The sequence below is a fragment of the Schistocerca serialis genome, chromosome 1 (genome assembly GCF_023864345.2).
Source record: "Schistocerca serialis cubense isolate TAMUIC-IGC-003099 chromosome 1, iqSchSeri2.2, whole genome shotgun sequence".
Lineage (NCBI taxonomy): Eukaryota > Metazoa > Arthropoda > Insecta > Orthoptera > Acrididae > Schistocerca > Schistocerca serialis.
The window spans coordinates 1,141,610,531-1,141,629,562 of NC_064638.1; the positions used below are offsets into that span (position 1 = coordinate 1,141,610,531).

Sequence of the window (19,032 nt, forward strand, 5' to 3'; positions counted from 1 at the left end):
GCAAATACTGCAAATACTGAAAAATACTGAAAAGGCTGCTGCTCCTCTTCAGGAACCATACATTTATTTAGTCTCTCAATAGATACATCTCCATTGTGATTGTACCTATGGTATGGCAATCTGTGTTGCTGAGGCATGCAAGTCACCCCACTGATGACAAGGCCCATGGTTCATTGGGTGGAGGCAGTAACACATAGTGTCTGAGAAATAGTAAGCAAACTAAAATTAAGTACCTATTCCTACAATTAATTTTTAAGTAATATTTATCATTATTAGAGTGGTAATTTGTGTGCTGAGAAACTAAAGATGTTGTATTCATTGATAAGTCAAGGCACATGATGTGGCCCTCAGAAGAATTATGTGGACGTAGTAAATGACTAGGAAATCTTATTAACTGTAGTGTAAAATGGCATCTATGAAATTCAATAAATGTGTTCCAGTGGTGTGGGATTTAATTCCATATTTTGGAATCAGACCACTAGTTTTAGTCAAGGGAAAAAATAAATGCGGGTGTTTATAAAAAGATTTTAGATAATAGCAGACTTCAATTTCTGAGGCAACCATTTGGAAATTAGATATTTTCTCCATCAGCACAATAACCCTATTGTCCAAGAAACTTTATTTTGATTCAATTTTATTTTGATTCAAAGAAAACCAGGGTGACTTGTGCAAACAAGCTGCTCAAAGCCTGAACTGGAAACTCATCAAAGAATCTGTCTGGACACATTCGAGCATCATTTGCATGATAAATTTCTCCTAATACCTGATTACAATTATTCATCACGCTTCAGAAACAGTGGAAATAAATTCTGCCTGCAGTGTACTCAAGTGTAGCCTTACTGAAGTTAAGATGGCAACAAATAAAATGAGTTTCTACACACTACTCATTACATTTCAAATACATGACAGTGGATGTGTACACACTTTTGTCCTAAAATGTAATAAAATGACCCATTGTTGCTCTGTATTAATTCTGTGGACATGGTTTCTACTGTAAAATGACTTTCTCTTTCCTTCCCCTTACCTAGATGAAGCAATTTTAATATATTCCAAAAGGAACATTTACTGAATTTTCTGTCGGTGCTTCACAGAAAACTAGGAAGTGTTTTTCCTTTTTAATATTAAATTCTCAAAGTTTGTGATTCAGCAGCAATTCTAAATTTTAAATTAGTGTGTCTGTGATGTACACTCTAGTTGTTCCTGGCTTGAAGACTAGTGAGTCAATGCTGATCTTGTTTGAAACAAAATAGCCACAAATGAAGAAGAAGATGATGGTGATAGTTCAGGAGAGGCAGAGTGTACCAAAAACAGCATTCACTAATTTCAAAAATATACAATTCCTAAAACGAAGTAGTTCTTCATTCTGATTGGTGTATCTTCAATACAAGTCAGCTAGTCAACTTACACTTAATAAAATTATCACCACACCATTTATTAAATTGTGTTCTATGGAACCCTGGGGCACTGTGGAAAGCGCTGAAGGGTTCCACAAAACTTACAAGCCCTTCTTTCTTAGTATAATTAAGTAACTTAAAAAAAAAAAATGCACATGTCCATGAAATTAAAAAATAGAATAACAATCAACTCTCACTTTCACTTACTAATTTGGACACACTGTATGAATGCAACACCAAATGTAAATACGGCTGTATTTATCATTGACAATATTGTAACTTTGCAGAGGAGAAATTCAACAATGAGGGAATGACTACATAAGGCTTCTTCTAATAATTTACGGGTATGCAGCCGGATCCCGTCGACATTCTGCCACGATATTTCGGCCCAGAGTTATATAAGGCTTGATTGTAGCATGTCCTTCAAATAATCACAGTTGTCTGTCTCACAGTGCACCCATATCCAACGATATAACTCTGTTTTCTATCATCAGAAATTTGAGCCACATTATGCTTTGTAACATTAAAAGTCGACATAGTCATAAGAATGCTTTTGACAGATCACAAAACCATGAATTTAATAAAATCTAGGCCACTAAATAATAATTTACTCAAAATAATAAGTAAGGAAGTGGGAAGTGTACATACATCTCTTCTTTTACATACTGACTTCTGATTGTTATCTTGAGGAAAGATATTACACCAAGTCCCTGAGCAGAGGGACAAGCTGTGTGATTTCTTTCTAAAAGACAGTTTCAAACTGAATAGTCAGTTATGTAATAGAAGCAGACTGCTTCAAATTACCTAAGAGACATTTTGGTACATGCTCCAATGAGTGACTGCTTCCCAACAATAAAAGGCTTTTTAGGAGAGATTGCGGTCGAAGTAGGAGAGATTTCTGTCGATAGTATGAAGTAGGATAGATGTCACACACACACACACACACACACACACACACACACACACAAACACACACACACACACACACACACACACACACACAGAGAGAGAGAGAGAGAGAGAGAGAGAGAGAGAGAGAGAGAGAGAGAGAGCAATTATTACCTTTGGGCACATGGACCCAACTGCCAGCATCTATGCTTGGGGTGGCAGTGGTCATGTATATTTGTGTGTGTGTGTGTGTGTGTGTGTGTGTGTGTGTGTGTGTCTGTGTCTGTGTCTAATTCTGGCAAATGTCTTAGTCTGATAGCTTAATAATATCCTACAATCTACTTTTAAACGTGCCAGTCTGCTATTCAAAGCCTGTTTTATGTGGTGAGTAGCAAAATTGTTCTAATTCATATTGTTGTTGCTCAATCATGGAATTTCCATTATTAGGGAAATCTGTAGAAATTATTCAGCTCCAAAAAAATCTCAATGAAGCTTTTAATTACTATTTTTCAACTGAAAAGCAGATTAAATATCAAAATGAATTGTTGATTTAAAACTCCATTTATTATCAATGCACAACCTTCGGCCACTTCAACATTACTGAACTGGCACCTACTCTACCATTGGATGAAAAACTTAAGTACCATGAGTGGAATTCTGGTGCAGTTTAACAAAAGTTAGGCTTAGCATATTTTGGTGTGTCCAACCCAGGATAAACTACCATTTTTTTAAATGTCCAACCCAAGACATTTTTTTTAAAAGTACTCAAAAGTCTTGCTAGTTTACTGAAACATTAAACTTTATTTATTGACTTGTTTTTTCATTAGATATGACTCTTTTCAGAAATGGTTCATGAACAATGTAGGCTGAACAACCACTTTCTAAAATAAATCTATCTACACTTTAAACTTTTCTCAACACATTTTCATCCCCCTTCCTCTTCACACCACAAAAATTACTTAGACTGTTATTAGCAGTATAACAAACCAACTTTCCTTCAAGTTTGTATTTTTTTATGTGGTCCAAAAGCTACTGAATCAAAATTTGAACTGTTTCACTTGGCACTTCATCAAACTTTAGAAGTTTAACTTGAATTCCCTCCTCCATACTGAAAATCTTAGAACACTCACAACAAGTCTGACTTCACTTCTTTTCAGATACCCACTGTAACTGTGAGATAATTAATTTTTTTCCAAAGAACATCACACATTGTCAAATATAAATGGTGAAATAATGTTAACAATAACAGTCTTGGTTTTGGTTCTAGCAGATGAAAAATTTGGGTCATATAACTTTTCCACAAGTTTAGATGTGCAGTCTGATGTTTCAAAACCAAGTGAATGTCTAATAGTGTGGATATGAAAATGCAGCCTCTTTAGCAACACACTCCAGATGATAATTCCCATCTATGACTTTAAAAATATATCTTATATTTGGTGAAGTAGTAGCAATAATAGCACTCCTATGTTTGTTTTCATCTTCTCTTTAATGTCAGCCTTCCCACAGAAAATTCTCCAGTACACAGTGTGCAATAAACATTTTCATTGTTACTGTCATTGCATAGACTAATAAAAATGTATTCCTATTGCAGGTTAACATAAAACCACGCTCTTTTGCCCACTGCTAAACAATGAACCAAAAAACGAATAGAGAGAAATTGATCAAAGATGTGTAGATGAGTTACTTTACACATGAAAACACCATGTACACATTGCCACCGTTGTGTGCCAAATGACTAATAGTAAGTGAAAATTTGTAGCGGAACTGGTAGCCGTGCCTCACCGTCGATGTAAGTACTTGGTCCAAGGTCAGCTGACAGAGACACAGCCATAAGAGAACATTACAGAATGCTATGCTGAATGCATTGGCCTAAAATTTTAAGATACTCCTAACCAGTCATAAAATTCTCAAACCCTGGACATTTCTGCCACCCTGGACATTACCCTGAACAGCACTAAAACACCAGGACTGTCCAGGCTAATTCTGAATGTATGGTAAGCCTACAAAAGGTTGTGATGGTATTTCTGCTATTTGAAGCTATATATTTGTGTGAAATACAGTTCTGAGCTTACATGTCAACAAAAAATAATTACAATATACAGGGTGTACATAAAGTCTGGGAACACTTTCAATTATTTATTGCAGAAGAACTAAACATTGTACAGATGCCATACATATTGTATTTTGAAGAGAAACTCTGAAAGTTTTTTTTAATGAACATTTGATATGCGAACCATGAGCAACCTGGCAGACGTCAATATGGTAATCGAATTCTTGGCATACGTTGTGACGAAGCAAGCTGGGATAATTTTGATTCCCCTCTTGTTTTGTCATTTGCCTCCTTAAAATTAATTTTTTTTCATTTGGACTTAATTATCATTAACATACATGAGTATAAACTGTATTTTCATAAAAGAGAAAGATTGGCTCTTAATTTTAAAGAATATAACACCAAACCCAATTTTGTCCTTAGTTTTATGTATGTAATTGATTTTCTAATTTATTTTGACTGTCACTGGTTAATATCTTTCATTATAGGGCAAAATAGGTAATTTGAGACCTGAGTTTCTCCTGGCGTATACAACTTTCAAATAACTTCCGGGAATTCAGCCAGGTAACACTTTCAGCGACCGCCGATATTTCGGCGGGAGAACACCCCGCCATTTTCAAGGCAAACTGCAACGGACAGCCTGTCCGTTGCAGTTTGCCTTGAAAATGGCGGGGTGTTCTCCCGCCGAAATATCGGCGGTTGCTGAAAGTGTTACCTGGCTGAATTCCCGGAAGTTATTTGAAAAAATAGGTAATTGTTTCGTAAGTTAAATTCTATTGCTGACATATGAACAAATGTAAATTCTGTAATAATTGTAAACATCTGGAAGGCGAAGTGCTAGTGATCTTAAAGTATTTGTTTGGTTCTATTCGAAACCATGTTAGCAAAGCCAGCCCATAATTAATTCCAAAATAACTAACAGTTTTGTCAAAGGTATTGTTTGCGTAATGATATTTGTTAATTTCATGATTTAAACAAATAATTCGGCCAAACTTTTGTAGTAGAAAAAACTGTTAAAAAGACTCAATATTTTTTGTATTCAGTTAATTTAATAAGTTAACTTTTAATTGTAATTTCTGTAAATTAAACTTTGAACAGTGAGTAGTTTCAGCATCTATTAATGTGAGGATATATTTTTGGTCACGAGACAGTCAATCCATGACTGGATTTCAGACGAGAACAACAACAATGCATCGACTTAACAGTGAAATAAGTGTTACACCAACAGGCCATGTGTTAAAGTAACGGCAGTGACTGTTCAATTTATCTGAAGGACTGTGAACTATGTGGTTATGTTATTACTGCTCGTAGATGTTCAACAGTAAACTATTGTACAGTATGTGGAAGTTCACCTGCAAACTATTAATGAGGCTTATGGAAAGATAAGCAATAGTGCACTGGCCATACATATATAACTGTGTGTTATTGGGGGGTTGTGCAAAGTGAAAGTAAACTATGGTGAAACACAAATGCGTACCTGTCGGCTATATTATTTACAGTAGTCAGTGTCCAAATTACGAGCTCCATGTTTCAGCCAATGTAGCAATGCAGTATGTTGACATGGAGGACAACGAACGAAGAAATAAATCAGACAGAATTGCTACACCGTCCCAGCATGGCATTGTTGACTGTGGCAGTCACTTCCCATATTCTCTCCCAGAGTTCTGCTACAACACGCAGTAAAGGCGATACATACACCAGATCTTCAATGTGTCCCCACAGAAAAAAGTCACACGGAGTAAGACCTGGTGATCGGGGATGCCATTTCATGAAACAGCTGTCACCATCTGTAGCACGGTCAATCCATCGATGCAGCAGCTCCGTGTTCAGGTACCCACAAACTTCACAATGAAAATGGGATGGAGCCCCATCCTTCTGAAAGATGAACATACAGTCCAATAGCATTTGAGACATCAGCCATTGCAAGTCCAAGTAGGAATATCCAGTGACAGTGCTCTCAGCGAAAAAGAATGGCCCACTCAGTTTTTGACACGACAAGGCACAAAAAACATTTATCTTTGGGGTATCAAGCTCAATTTCAATGTATTCGTGTGGATGCTTTGTACCCAAGATTCGACAATTATGCCTGTTCATTTTCCCATTAGTGTGGAAAGTGGCTTCATCCCTAAAAATTAAGTGATCAACAATGCCATCCCCATACTCATTCAATTGTTGCAACTGCAAACAAAACTCGAAACACTTGTCTTTTTCTTCATCATTGAGCTTCTGTACTGGTTCCAATTTGAATGGTTTCATAGACAGCTTCTATCACAGGACTTCCCACACTGTCACTGGAGCCATTTTGTGTTCACAGGATGCACACTGCACCAATTTCTTTGGACTCCATATGAATGTCTCTCGTACACGCTCCACATTCACTTCAATTACACTGGGATGTCCGCTTCTCTTTGCCAGGCACAAGCAACCTATTGTAACGAATTTGTTGTGCCAGTGGTAAATGGCCTTCCTTGTTGGTGGCTTCTTATCGTACTTGGTTCCAAACATCCATTATCAGCTGTAGCACCCTTGTTTTTTGTCAAACTCCAACACACAGAAGGCTCGCTCTGCACCTGAACTCGCCATGTTTGTGACTAGTGCTGACTATCGGCAAATTACCAAACTACGCTGTCGCGGTATACATGAAAAAAACTTACAGGGTTTCTCTTCAAAATGACATATGTATAATATCTGTACAATGTTTGGTTCTTGTGCAACAAATAACTGAAAGTGTTCCCGGACTTTATGTACACCCTGTATTTGATGCTGAACAACTGAGAATTCAACTTTCATGCATGAAGCTTAATAATAAGTATATTTGTGAAAATAAGATTCAGTACCATTCATCTCATCATAACTTAAATTTAAAAGTCTTATTTGATTAAGTCATTTTTAATTAAAGTTATTTTAAGAAAGTTTGGATTAATTCTGAAATTACTTTCTGAAGCAAACAATCGTTATTTGAAACAATTGTCTTTTTTGTGGCAAATAATTTGTTTACAGGATGTTGCATTAAAATGTATTATGGGAACAAATTAGGAGTTAAAAAATAAAAGTAGGCATTAAAGGGGTTCCACTTGACAAAAAGAGTAAGAAAGAGTAGCATAAGGTCTACAGTTCCCCTAATAATGTAATTAAAATTAACATAACTGTTTTCACTCCTACCTGGTTGACATAATCTTCACAAGTGAACCAGCTGCTATGTATGACAGGATCTCTCTGAAAGAAAATAATTGTAACTTATCAAAAAATATATTCTGTAGTCATTTTAGTAAAAACAGTATTTCTTAATAACAAGTAAGCAATAAGAATAACTTGAAATATAGACAACTGCAATTCAATCCTTGCAGGGTCCTCTTCTGAATTCTTACTCTCACTTCCCAGTACATTTATACTTTAGTGGCATTTACACCCAGTATCAAATGCAACCTTTGTCTGATGATAATTATTTACTAACATCAACACTGAAAAATCAGGAACAGAATAACAACAATAAGAAAAGATAATTTAAATGGACAGATAAAAAATCTACTCACCAAGTGGTGGTACGATTTAACTTTTACAAGCTTTCAGAGCCAGTGGCTCCTTCTTCTGGCAGAAGAGTTGAGGGGAAGGAGCAGGGGTGAAGGAAAAGGAGTGGAGAGGTTTAGGAAAAGGGGTACAGTTTAGAAAATTCACCCAGAACCCTAGGGTCATGGGAGACTTATCATCCAGTAAGTCTCTCCTCACCTGGGGTTCTAGGTGATTCTTTTAAACTTACCGTCCGATAAGTCTCCCCTGACCTGGGGTTCTTCCTGTAGATGGGTGTGACCTATGCTTTTTTCCAAGACATGTTCACAGTTTTTTGTGTGAGGGATCTACAATAGATTATAGTAGGAAGAGGGCTAACAACAAAATTCAGAATAGAATCTGACAGAGATTCCATCAGGCCCTGGAGCTTTCTAAAATTTTAATGATTTCCACTGTTTCTCAACACCACTGACATTAATACTGCTGGGTTTTCCTTTGTAAAGGAACATTTGAAAATGGAGTTAAGCATTTGAACTTTTGCTTTTCTCCCCTGAATTTCAGTCCCTTTCTCATTTGCTAGGGACTGGACACTAACTTTGGTGCCACTAACAGCATGTACATATGACCAGAATTTCCTTGGGTTTTGTGAAATATCATTTCACAATATTCTGCAACAGTAGTTATCAAAGGCATCATGCATTGATCTCTTGACAGCCAAATGCATTTCATTCAGCATCTCTCTATCTATAGCTCTATGCTTTGTTTTACACGTATTATGTAGTAATCTCTGTTTCCTTAGAAGTTTCTCTACAGTGAATGTATAACATGGAGGTTCCCTCCTATTACAAACTGTTGTACTGGGTACATGTTTGCCCAGTGCATTATCAACTATTCTTCTAAACTCGAACCATAGTTGCTCTACGTACTCCTGCCGTGTGCTGAAAGTTTCAAGTTCCTCATTAAAATATGACACTACTAATTTTTGAGCTAGTTTACTAAATGTATATATCTTTCTGCTTGTTTTAGTTTTCATTTGTACTTTGTTAATCATTGTTGCCACAGCCACATTATGGTCACTGATACCAATTTCGATGTGGACATCCTGAAAGAGGTCAGGTCTATTTGTTGCCAACAGATCAAAGATATTGTCATCATGAGTGGGATTTATAACTATCTGTTCTAGGTAGTTTCCAGACAAGACATTTACTAATGTTTCACAGGCTGTCTTATCATGCCCACCACTAACAAAACTATAACTTTCCCAATTAATGTTTGGATGATGAAAGCCTACACTGATCATTACAATATGATTGGGGAACTTACATACAAGTGAAGTGAGGTTTTCTCTGAAGTTTGGTTACACCAGGATATGAGTCTGGTGGGCAATATAAGGATTCAGTTATCATTTAATGCCCACCCCTGATACTGAGTCTTGTCAAAACTATCTCATATGCAGCTTCAACTGTTATCTCAATTGATTTGAGTTTCTTTTCTACTGTGACAAATACACCACCTCCATTTCCCATTTACCTATCCTTACAATATACACTCAGATTTTTGCCAAAAATCTCACTGATATCAATTTCAGATTTCAACCAGCTTTTTGTAATAGTATTATGTGAGCTTCACCGCTTTTCATGACACTTCCAGCTCTGCATCTTAGACAAGCAGCAATTTTTGCTGATGTGTGTAGTAGGGATTCAAATGAGGTGATGGGTGAGAGGTGGAGGAGGGTGGTTGGAGCTGTAGCAATTTAAGGGTAGGGGAAGATGCAGGGTGCAGCATTGGGAGGCTGTGCTGGAGGAAATGGAGTGGGTGGAGAAAAGACAAAGGAAGAGGAGAAAAGTAAAGATGGGAAAAGTATTATACAGTTACAGTGGTAGGTTAGAAGGCATATGTAGGGATGGAATGGCAGCAAGGAAATGGATAGAAAGGTGGAAACAAGGACTAGTGAAGGCTGAGGCCAGGGGGATTATGAGAATAAAGGATATTGAAGAAAAACCATTTTTACATTTTTAAATGTTTAAAAGCAAAGCTGTTATTTACTGGCTGACTAGTTTCAGACATTGCCCATTTTCCAAGCCACATATTTTGTATTTCGGCTATGTTTGGTGTGGACATTTCTACTTGTGTCACTACACTTAAATGTATCTCAGATCTTCATTATCCAGCATGATGTGATGTGCATGGCTTGTGAAAATGGACAAAGCCTGAAACTAGTCAGCCAGTTAATAAATAGCAGCTTTTCTGTTAGACATTTGAAAATTTCTTTTCTCCAATATTTGAGAGCTGCAAGATGCAACATATTGAAAATGTTTAACAAAGGATATGTTGCTGGCAGAGTTCCACCTACGTAATTCAGTATAGCTGGTGTTAATGGGAAGATTCCTTACATCCCAGGTTGTGAATTGGTTGTTGAAGTCATGCCTGTCATGTTGGGTGGAATACTCAGCAACTGGGAGGTCCAGCTGCCTCTTGGCCATCATTTGGTAGTGGCCCCTCAGGTGGAGAAACACCTTATTAGTAGTCATGCCCACATACAGTGTATCCCAATGACTGCAGCTAAGTTGCTAGACAACATGACTGCTTTCACAGATGGCCCTGCCTTTGGTGGGGTAGGAGACACCTGTTACATGACTGGATTTGGTGGTAGTGGGAGAATGTATGAGACAAATCTTGCATTTATGTCTATTGCAGTGATATGATCCATGGGGCAAGGGATAGGGAGCAGAGATGGAACACAAACAGACAAAGATATTGTGTAGGTTGTGTGAAAATGGAATAAAATGGAGAGGGTAGTGAGGAGTAAATTTCTCGTTTCAGGATGCGATGAGATATAATACTTAAAACCCTGGCAGATGGTACTGATCAAGAGGGAGGTGTTCCTTTGGGCCATACAGTGGTTATGTGGGGGGATGGTAGGTGACTGAGGAAACATGTCACAGGAGATCTGTTGCTGGAGGGGAGGGAGGATTATTTCAATCTGTGAAGACCATAGAGAGACACTTGGTGTATCTGGAGAGGGAGAGCTTGTCACTGCAAGTGTGATGACCACAGGGAGCTAGGCTGTATAGAAGGAACTTCTTGGAGTGGAATGGGTGGCTTCTCTTGAAGTGTAGGTATTGTGAGTAGGTAGATTTGATGTAGACAGGGATACTAATGTAGCCATCCTTGAAATATAGGTTGACAGTGAGGAAGGTTGTTGATTGACTATGGATGACCACATGAAGCAAATGGGGGAGAGGGGGTTGGGTTTCTGGAGGAGTGTGGATAAGATGTCCTTATCCTCCATCCAGATCATGAAATTATCATCTGTGAATCTGGACCATGTGACGGGGTTTCACATTTTTTCAACACACCTCATCTGTACTTTTTTTATAAAATTCTTCTGTCTGTATGACAAGTTTACAAGCATTTTTATCCTCCACTATGGATCCTTGCTCCATCTATCTACAATGATATAGAAAAGTTTTCCTATCCCTAGCTGGAACCCAGTGCCACATAGGGTTCCAGCATTGTTGCCTAGCTCATGGGACTGCCCCATCAACCCCCCCCCCCCCCCCCCCCCCAAACCAACCCAACAGTAGCAGTCCCTTGATACCCCTTCCTGACCATCACTGGTTGCAACCTGTCCTTCCACAATGAAGTATAGCCTTCACCAGCCTAGGCCTGCAGAACCACATAAATCAGGTCCAAATCTCCTTGCACTATCTGTGCTCTATCTGTAAAATCCTTCTGCTCCATAATCCAAAATTTCTGCATCCCGACTCCATACTGAAATCCTTGCCCTCCAGCAAATACAGTGGCATGCACAAACCCACCCCAAAAAGCAATCCAATCTATGATCCTGCCTTGGACTACCTCTATCAATCATGAATATATGAGCTTTCTTTAATTATCCCCTGCATCCCCTCATAGCCACCAAACCCTCCCACGCCGGCCTACTACATTTTTCACACCCTTGGAAACTCTCTCCTGTGTCACTACAGACTGGGTGCCAAACAGAAACACAATGGAGTTATGAACTGTCCTCTAACAGCCTCAATTCCACAGATATATGAGTCCATTTCAAAGGGCTTACCATTTGCTATATTCTCAAATTCCATTATGTTGGATTTGTTTAAGATCTTCTCTCCTTCTAGCAGACCCTACAGAGGAAACACTTTTCGCCACCTATCAACCCATTCAACTGTGCCTAGCTGACTTTATCAAAACCAATGCTGAACATTACCTTCCTCAGTTTATTCCTCCATTTAACCATGATCCATCCCCAATGCCCTCAGAATATCCTCTATTTGATATTCAGAATCTCTTAATCTCAAACTTAACTCACCATCATTTCCCAAACACCTCAATGTTGGAACCAAGCTCACATCAACAGAAAGAACCACAATCTACAACCAGAAACCTGATCTAGACCTTAAAATCCTATCTGCCAACAAATGTTCCAACACTATGGTTATTAACTGCAGGATTACCTGGAGGAGGGACTCCACCAGCTGTCAGACATGTCCATTTACAAGCCCTGTCACAGTAGGCCCATTTTAAAAATCTAGCAAGATCTCCAGTCCTTCCACAAATCAACAGGTTTGTCACAGAACTTCTCCCATGAGTCAGTTTCCTTCCTCAACCCCCATTACTCCCTTCTCCCTTCTACTTGCTTCCACAAGTACATAAACCCAACAGTCCAGGACAACCCATTGTGACTGATTGCTGCACCCCACAAAGAGGCTCTTTGTCCTTGTGGACCAACACCTGCAGCCTCTTACCCATAATGTACCCTCCAATATAAAAGACACTAACTGTTTCATCTACCAATTATTCAGAGTTCATGTTCCTTTATCACCTGACACCTGCTTGTCACTGTTGATGTCAGCTTCTTCTACACTAGCATCCTCAATGCCCATGGCCTTACTGGGGGGCACACACATGGCACCATCCAATATCAGCTCATTCATGGACTATCTAGAGCAATTTTTCCCAATCTGCCAGACTCCCAAATCCCTCTCATGGTTCAGATTCATTGAGGACATCTTCATGGACTGGACCAATGGTGAGGGTACCCTATCCACTTTCCCCCATAACCTGAGCATCTTCTTCCCCATTTTCTTCACCGGATCCAACTCGGCCCAGTATGGCACCTTCCTCACTGCATCTTGAGGGTGGCTGCATCAGTACCTGTCTTTGCATCAAACCTACCAACTACAGGCAATACCTCCACTTCTACAGCAGCCACCCATTCCACACCAACAAGTAGCTACCCTACAGCCTGTTCACCCATGGTTGTCACATCTACAGTGATGAGTAGTCTCTATCCAAATACATCAAGGTTCTCATAAGCCTCCCCTCCAGAAACAGATTGTCTGTGTCATGTTTCCCCAGTCATCTATCACCACCCACAAGTTCACTGCACAGCCACAAAGAAACACCCCTTGACACCCCTTGTGGCTCAGTACCACCTAGCACTGATGCAACTACATCACTTTCTATGCTAGAGTTTTGAATACCTTTGGTTGTGCTATGAAATGACGAATTGAGAAATATCCTCACCACCATCCGTAGCACAGTAGTATTCTGTCATCCAACCTAAACTCTGTCCAAACAGGTCTTGGCAGACCTAATGGCACTGACAGCCACCTTGTCATCCTCAGCCTACAGGCATCACTGGATCCAGATACGGAAGTGTGTGAGGTCAGCACACCACTCTTGCAGCTGATGTCAGTTTTCGTGACCACAGCTGCTACTTCTCAATCAAGTAACTCCTTCATTTGGCTCACAAGGGATGAGTGGACCTCACTTGCCAACAGTGCTCAGCAGACCACAAATTCACCCATCCAAGTAAAGTGCTTAACTTTGGTGGCAGGAACCGGTGAACTACTGTGACAAGGCCGTTGGCTTCTGTCACCCACCCAACCTACACATCTCTTTTTCCATCAAAGTTAGAGTCACCTTATAATTCTCACCCCACAACCAAGAAGAAGAGTTACATTGGTAAGGGAAATTATTTGAGAATGTAGATATGTGGACTCAATTGTCCAGTGCCAGAATAACAAGCACACAATTAATAATTCACAACTCTGTAAATATAACTATTATGGCCCAGTAAATTTTATTCACACTTGGGCATTAGATTTTTAATGAACTAATAGCTGCAGGCTCAGAAAAAAAAATTGTTACCATTAGTAGCTATATGGATGAGATTCATATAATGGTTGATAATTGTCCATCAGCAAGTGATTAGTCTGGAAAGTATTACAAGTACTTACAGAAACTGGTAGCTTTGCTTGGTCAACTGTGAAAATGGTAATTATTACTTTTAAAATAACACACATAAACATTTCCAATTAATGTAATTATTATTAACTAAGCATTAACAATGCTTACATAAGCAATGCACAAGGCAGAAGAGAGTAAAACTAGCTGCAACAGAAGAAGAAAAGAATGTTTCACATCAAGCGATGAACAACTTACAAATATTCAGAGATAACATTTTGTTTATTTTTATCACAGTTACTGATGTATAAAAGGTCATTTACTTACAGATTCCTAATACCATTGATAATTAAAAAAACACTCATGTTCAGAAAAAAACAGTACATTTTGAATGATGAGAGACAGGATGTTCATATTCACAAGATGTGTACATTAGTATGTTGTGCAGAAATGATTAGAATTTCAGCCATCTTGGTTCAGTGTATGTCCTGTTGCCTAATAGGCACATGAACCACCATGGGCCCTGATGATTTGTTCCATGCATGATGGCACTGGCTAGTATAATGTGTGAATGGCTTTCTGTAGTGTAGCCATCCATGCTGCATTTACCTAGTTCCAAAGTTCATGTGTGATGGTTGGCATTGAGTCACAGCACTGCACCTGTCATTTCACCATATCTCACATATTTTTGATTGGTGACAAGTCTGTGATCTGGTGGGCCAGAGAAAAAGGCTGACATCCTGTGAAACCAAGAACGTGCGTGTTCATATAGCTACATGTGGTGGTGCATTGTCTTCCTGAGAAATGGTGTCTGGGGTGTTGCGCATAAAGATAGTGGCTGCAGGTCACAGGATGCCATTCATGTAGGTCACACTGTCCACAGTTCCCTGGACATGCACCAACTGTGATTTGAGGTTGTATCCAATAGCACCCCAAATTGTAAGGTCTTCAGTTGGTGCTGTATGCCTTGTGCAAATGCAGTCACTGTGATAACATCCCCCTAGCTGCAGTGAAACAAAATGCAGCCATCATTTTCAAAGAAATAGAACCTGGATTCATACAAAAACACTATCTGTTGCCATTCTTGTCCACAGGGACATCATTCCATACACCAATGCCATCTAGCATGTTTCTGCACATTTGTTAAAGGTAGGCAGAGAAGTGGATAGTGTACACGTAACACATGCCATAATAAACAGTGATGGGCTGTCACCCCTGATAGCATACAACGTGGTTCACTGTTGTGTCAAAGTTAAGGAGGATGCAGATCTGTCATACAATGCCATTCGGATGAGGTGTCGGTCTTCTCTGGGGGTGGTCTGGGTAGTGCGACGTACCCATCTCATCGTGTTGTACAGCCTTCCTTGAACCACTCTGCACGCATCCATTGTACTGCCAAAAGACTTCATCCCACATGATCAGCATTTCCCCAGATGGATGCATCACATTCTCTCATGCCAATAATTCACCCTCTTTCAAACTCACTAATATGATAGTACAGTTCACACATGCATCTGCGAAGCGTCCTGCATGTCTGCTCATGTCACATTGATCCTGTACCTTTAGTTTATTGTGACAACAAGAGCTGTAGGCACATTTTACAGTAGGTGGTGTTGCAGCACAATATTGATGTTGACCTTGAATCAATGGGTCGACACAGTTCAAATGCCAATCATTTCTGCAAAACGTACTAATGTACGTGTTCTGTTAATATGAACATCCTATCTCTAGTCATTCAAGGTGTATATAGGTTGATGCATTATTTCAACCTGTGAAAGCAGTCATGCGATTTACCAACTTAGCTGTGACTAATGTGTTGCCTTCTATAGGAGCATAACCACTAACAAGCTGTCTGTCTGCACGAAGGGACACTGTCAAAATGTGGCCAGGAGACAACTGGAACTCCCACTTGTCAAATATGCTGCCCAACACAATGTGCTGGAGCAATTTGTCAAGGTTGCTTCACACCCTGTGCCATCCGGATTCTTCCCCCTAAAACCAGCTTTTCTGAACTGCACATGTGGGAACACTTCCTACAGCAAACCCTTTGTTCCTGCAGTTCCCTCAGCCTCAATCATTACTAGTTCTTGTCCTCCACCTGGACATCCCCTTCCATGCTCTCACTCCATCCCTACACATGCCTTCTAACATGCTAGAACATCTGCATAGTCCTTTCCCCTTCTCTACTTGTCTCCCACATCCTGCACATGCATCTTCCCCTCACTCCTAACCTACTATCATTCCCTCTTCCCAATCCACACCACTTCCACACCCTCACCAACTGCCGCAGCAGACATCACTACTTCCTTCAGAAGTGGTTGCTGTCACTCTTAATGCCTGGAGAAGAGAGTGGTGGTGGTGGTGGTGATGGTGGTGGTGGTGTGTGTGTGTGTGTGTGTGTGTGTGTGTGTGAGAGACAGAGAGAGAGAGGGGGGGGGGGGGGGGAGAGAGAGAGAGAGAGAGAGAGAGAGAGAGAGAGAGAGAGAGAGAGAGAGAGTTATGGATGTATGAATGTCTGTGTGTTTTATTTCATCATTTGCTGTTTTATTTCATCAATTCCTGTGTGGTGGTCGGGATAGATGTTTGTCAGTCAACAGACAAGGTCAGCCTATAGGCTTTTGTGCTGTACATGTCCCTTCATGTTTCCACTTCACCATCACATCGGAAAGAGTGAATGTTTGGGAGTGTGGAAATCTCACCCACAGATATAGGAGGCAAGTGACACCCAATCACCTGGCCATGTTCAAAATCCTTGAGTTCCGCGGAGTGCCCCACTGTGCTCTCTCACAGTGTCTAATGACTACTGAAGTCCCTGATATGGAGTACGTGGCAGTAGGTGGCAGCGCAATGCACCTAATATGAAAAACAAATGTTTTTGGGGATGTCCAGGTACTTTTGATCACATAGTGTATAAGTTGTTGCTTATGTCACTAAATCAGTGAGATTTGGCTGTTTTTACATTTATTTCGTGACCATTCATGTTTCTTGATCATTTACTAACGCTTGGAATGAAAAAATATAATAACTATCTTGTTAACTAAGTCTCACTGCTACAGGTGCTGGAGTTGCTCCATCTCTAAAGGTAACAACTTTTACAGCAGTGAGTGTCACTACTGTATGTGTTAAACTGTGGTATTGTGTTGTCATGAGTGTGTCTCTCAGGAAATAATCTTTGTAGATCTTTTGTACTCTGTTTCAAATAAATAATCATAGCAGGTTATGGGCTCAAGCCTCATGTGAACAGCTGCAAAGTATTTACCTTTGCTCATGAATAAATTTTTGTAAAATAACATTCAATTGTCCATTGTTTTTGAGTTTGATGAAAATGTCAACCAGTGTTGGTGACTACAAAGTACAGGTGGATAAACTCAAACACTTGAAGACTGGGCAAAATGGAAATGGCATGTGTGGATGCTGTTACAAGTGTGTGCACTTCAAGACATTCTTAATGGTATGTACAAGTGTTCTGAATTGGTGGAAGGTGCAATCACAGAAGTAACAGTGGCACATCAGCAATGGTTTGAAAAGCAAGTCAAAAGTGGCAATTTTATCAGAAAGTGCACTAGGAAAATCTGTTGCTGAGCTCATGTTGACGTGCACCCGCAAAAGAGAAATTTTAGGTAAGTTACATGCATAATTTGAATGCAGCAATGCACAATGATCAAACATGATGAATAAATTCAAAATGATGACAGAGGGGCATCAGCACACACATTCTGATCTTGCAGAAGCTTTTCATGGATTTGAACAATGAATTGTAGAAGCATGAGAAAAATGTTTTGTCCAAAAGAATTCTAAATTTTTGAATTTTATCCACACTAAAATTAATTTGAAATGGTTGAATTTTACACAGACTAGATGAAGAATATGACAAGTTTAAAGACCAATGTGTCATTATTCAAACCAAAAATCAAAGTGTGAACCACTTGATTGAAAAATTGGGCACAACTGGATTATGTAACCAAAATACATTTGAATGAACTATGATTGTTGCACGCAGTGTCTCTAAGAAGAAAATTTAGCTAATTCATAGCAGAAAGTTGGTGACCTGTCACACAATCCTCTTACCAGTGTGACTCAATTTTTCTTGATATTCTGTATCTTAGAGCAGCTGGCCTCATGTTTGTGTGTCCTCTCCTTTTTATGGTCTATCCATCATCTCAGTGGTCTCCCCTGCAACCTTTTCCCTTCGACATTGCCTTGCATTATCATCTTCTCCATGTTATCCTCCATTGTTGAACTATATGACCAAAGAACTGCAGTAATCACTGGAAGCCACTACTGGACAACCTTGTCTCCTCCATGAGTTCTTGAAACACTGATTTTTTGGTCCATTTGTTCATCCAGCAACATCCTATGTGTCCACATCTTGCAAATCTTGAAAATTCAAAACGAAAATTTCCTAGTCATAAATGTGGGCATGTAGGCCATTGGGCAACAGAGTGTCCAATGAAAAGACTGTTAATACCATTCACATCAATTAGTCTGAAAAGAATGTTGCATTTTTGTCATATGTTTTTAATAACTCAGCCAATAACTGTGTAGAAGTCAGCATTTGGCACTGTGGCAGTGGTGTCACATATCATATCACTGAGAATAAACAATATTTTGAATGATGTACAAAATTCATTGTTCCTGATAAGGTTTAATTTGGGAAAATCTGTGAAAGCATGTTGACTCATGGACAGGGAACTGTGAAATTCAAATGCCAGAAAAAATATCAAATTGAAAGATGTGCTTTATGTTCCTGAAGCAAGTGCTCACTTGTTCTCCAAAAAAGTGGCTGCACAAGAAAATATTTCCATGCGACTTGATAACAAAACTGTCAAAACTGAAGACAAAGTGACTGGGGAAATAATGATAACTAGTAAAGTCAGCAGAAATCTTTGTCTTCTAGACATATGTGTCGTTAAACAAGCACAACCAGTTCAAGTGAATTTGGTGACATTGTCAGTCATGATACAAGTTTACCATGAGAGA

At 39.3% G+C, this 19,032-nt stretch overlaps 1 protein-coding gene across 1 annotated transcript in view; it reads right to left on the bottom strand.

Moving 5' to 3' along the window:
- LOC126417476 (serine/threonine-protein phosphatase 6 regulatory ankyrin repeat subunit A-like) overlaps nucleotides 1-19,032 on the bottom strand; it is a 408,260-nt gene that overhangs the window by 255,038 nt on the left and 134,190 nt on the right. The window contains exon 5 of the mRNA XM_050085121.1: nucleotides 7,495-7,548. Coding sequence (XP_049941078.1) covers nucleotides 7,495-7,548 — 54 coding nt within the window. The remainder of the gene's footprint in view (nucleotides 1-7,494; nucleotides 7,549-19,032) is intronic.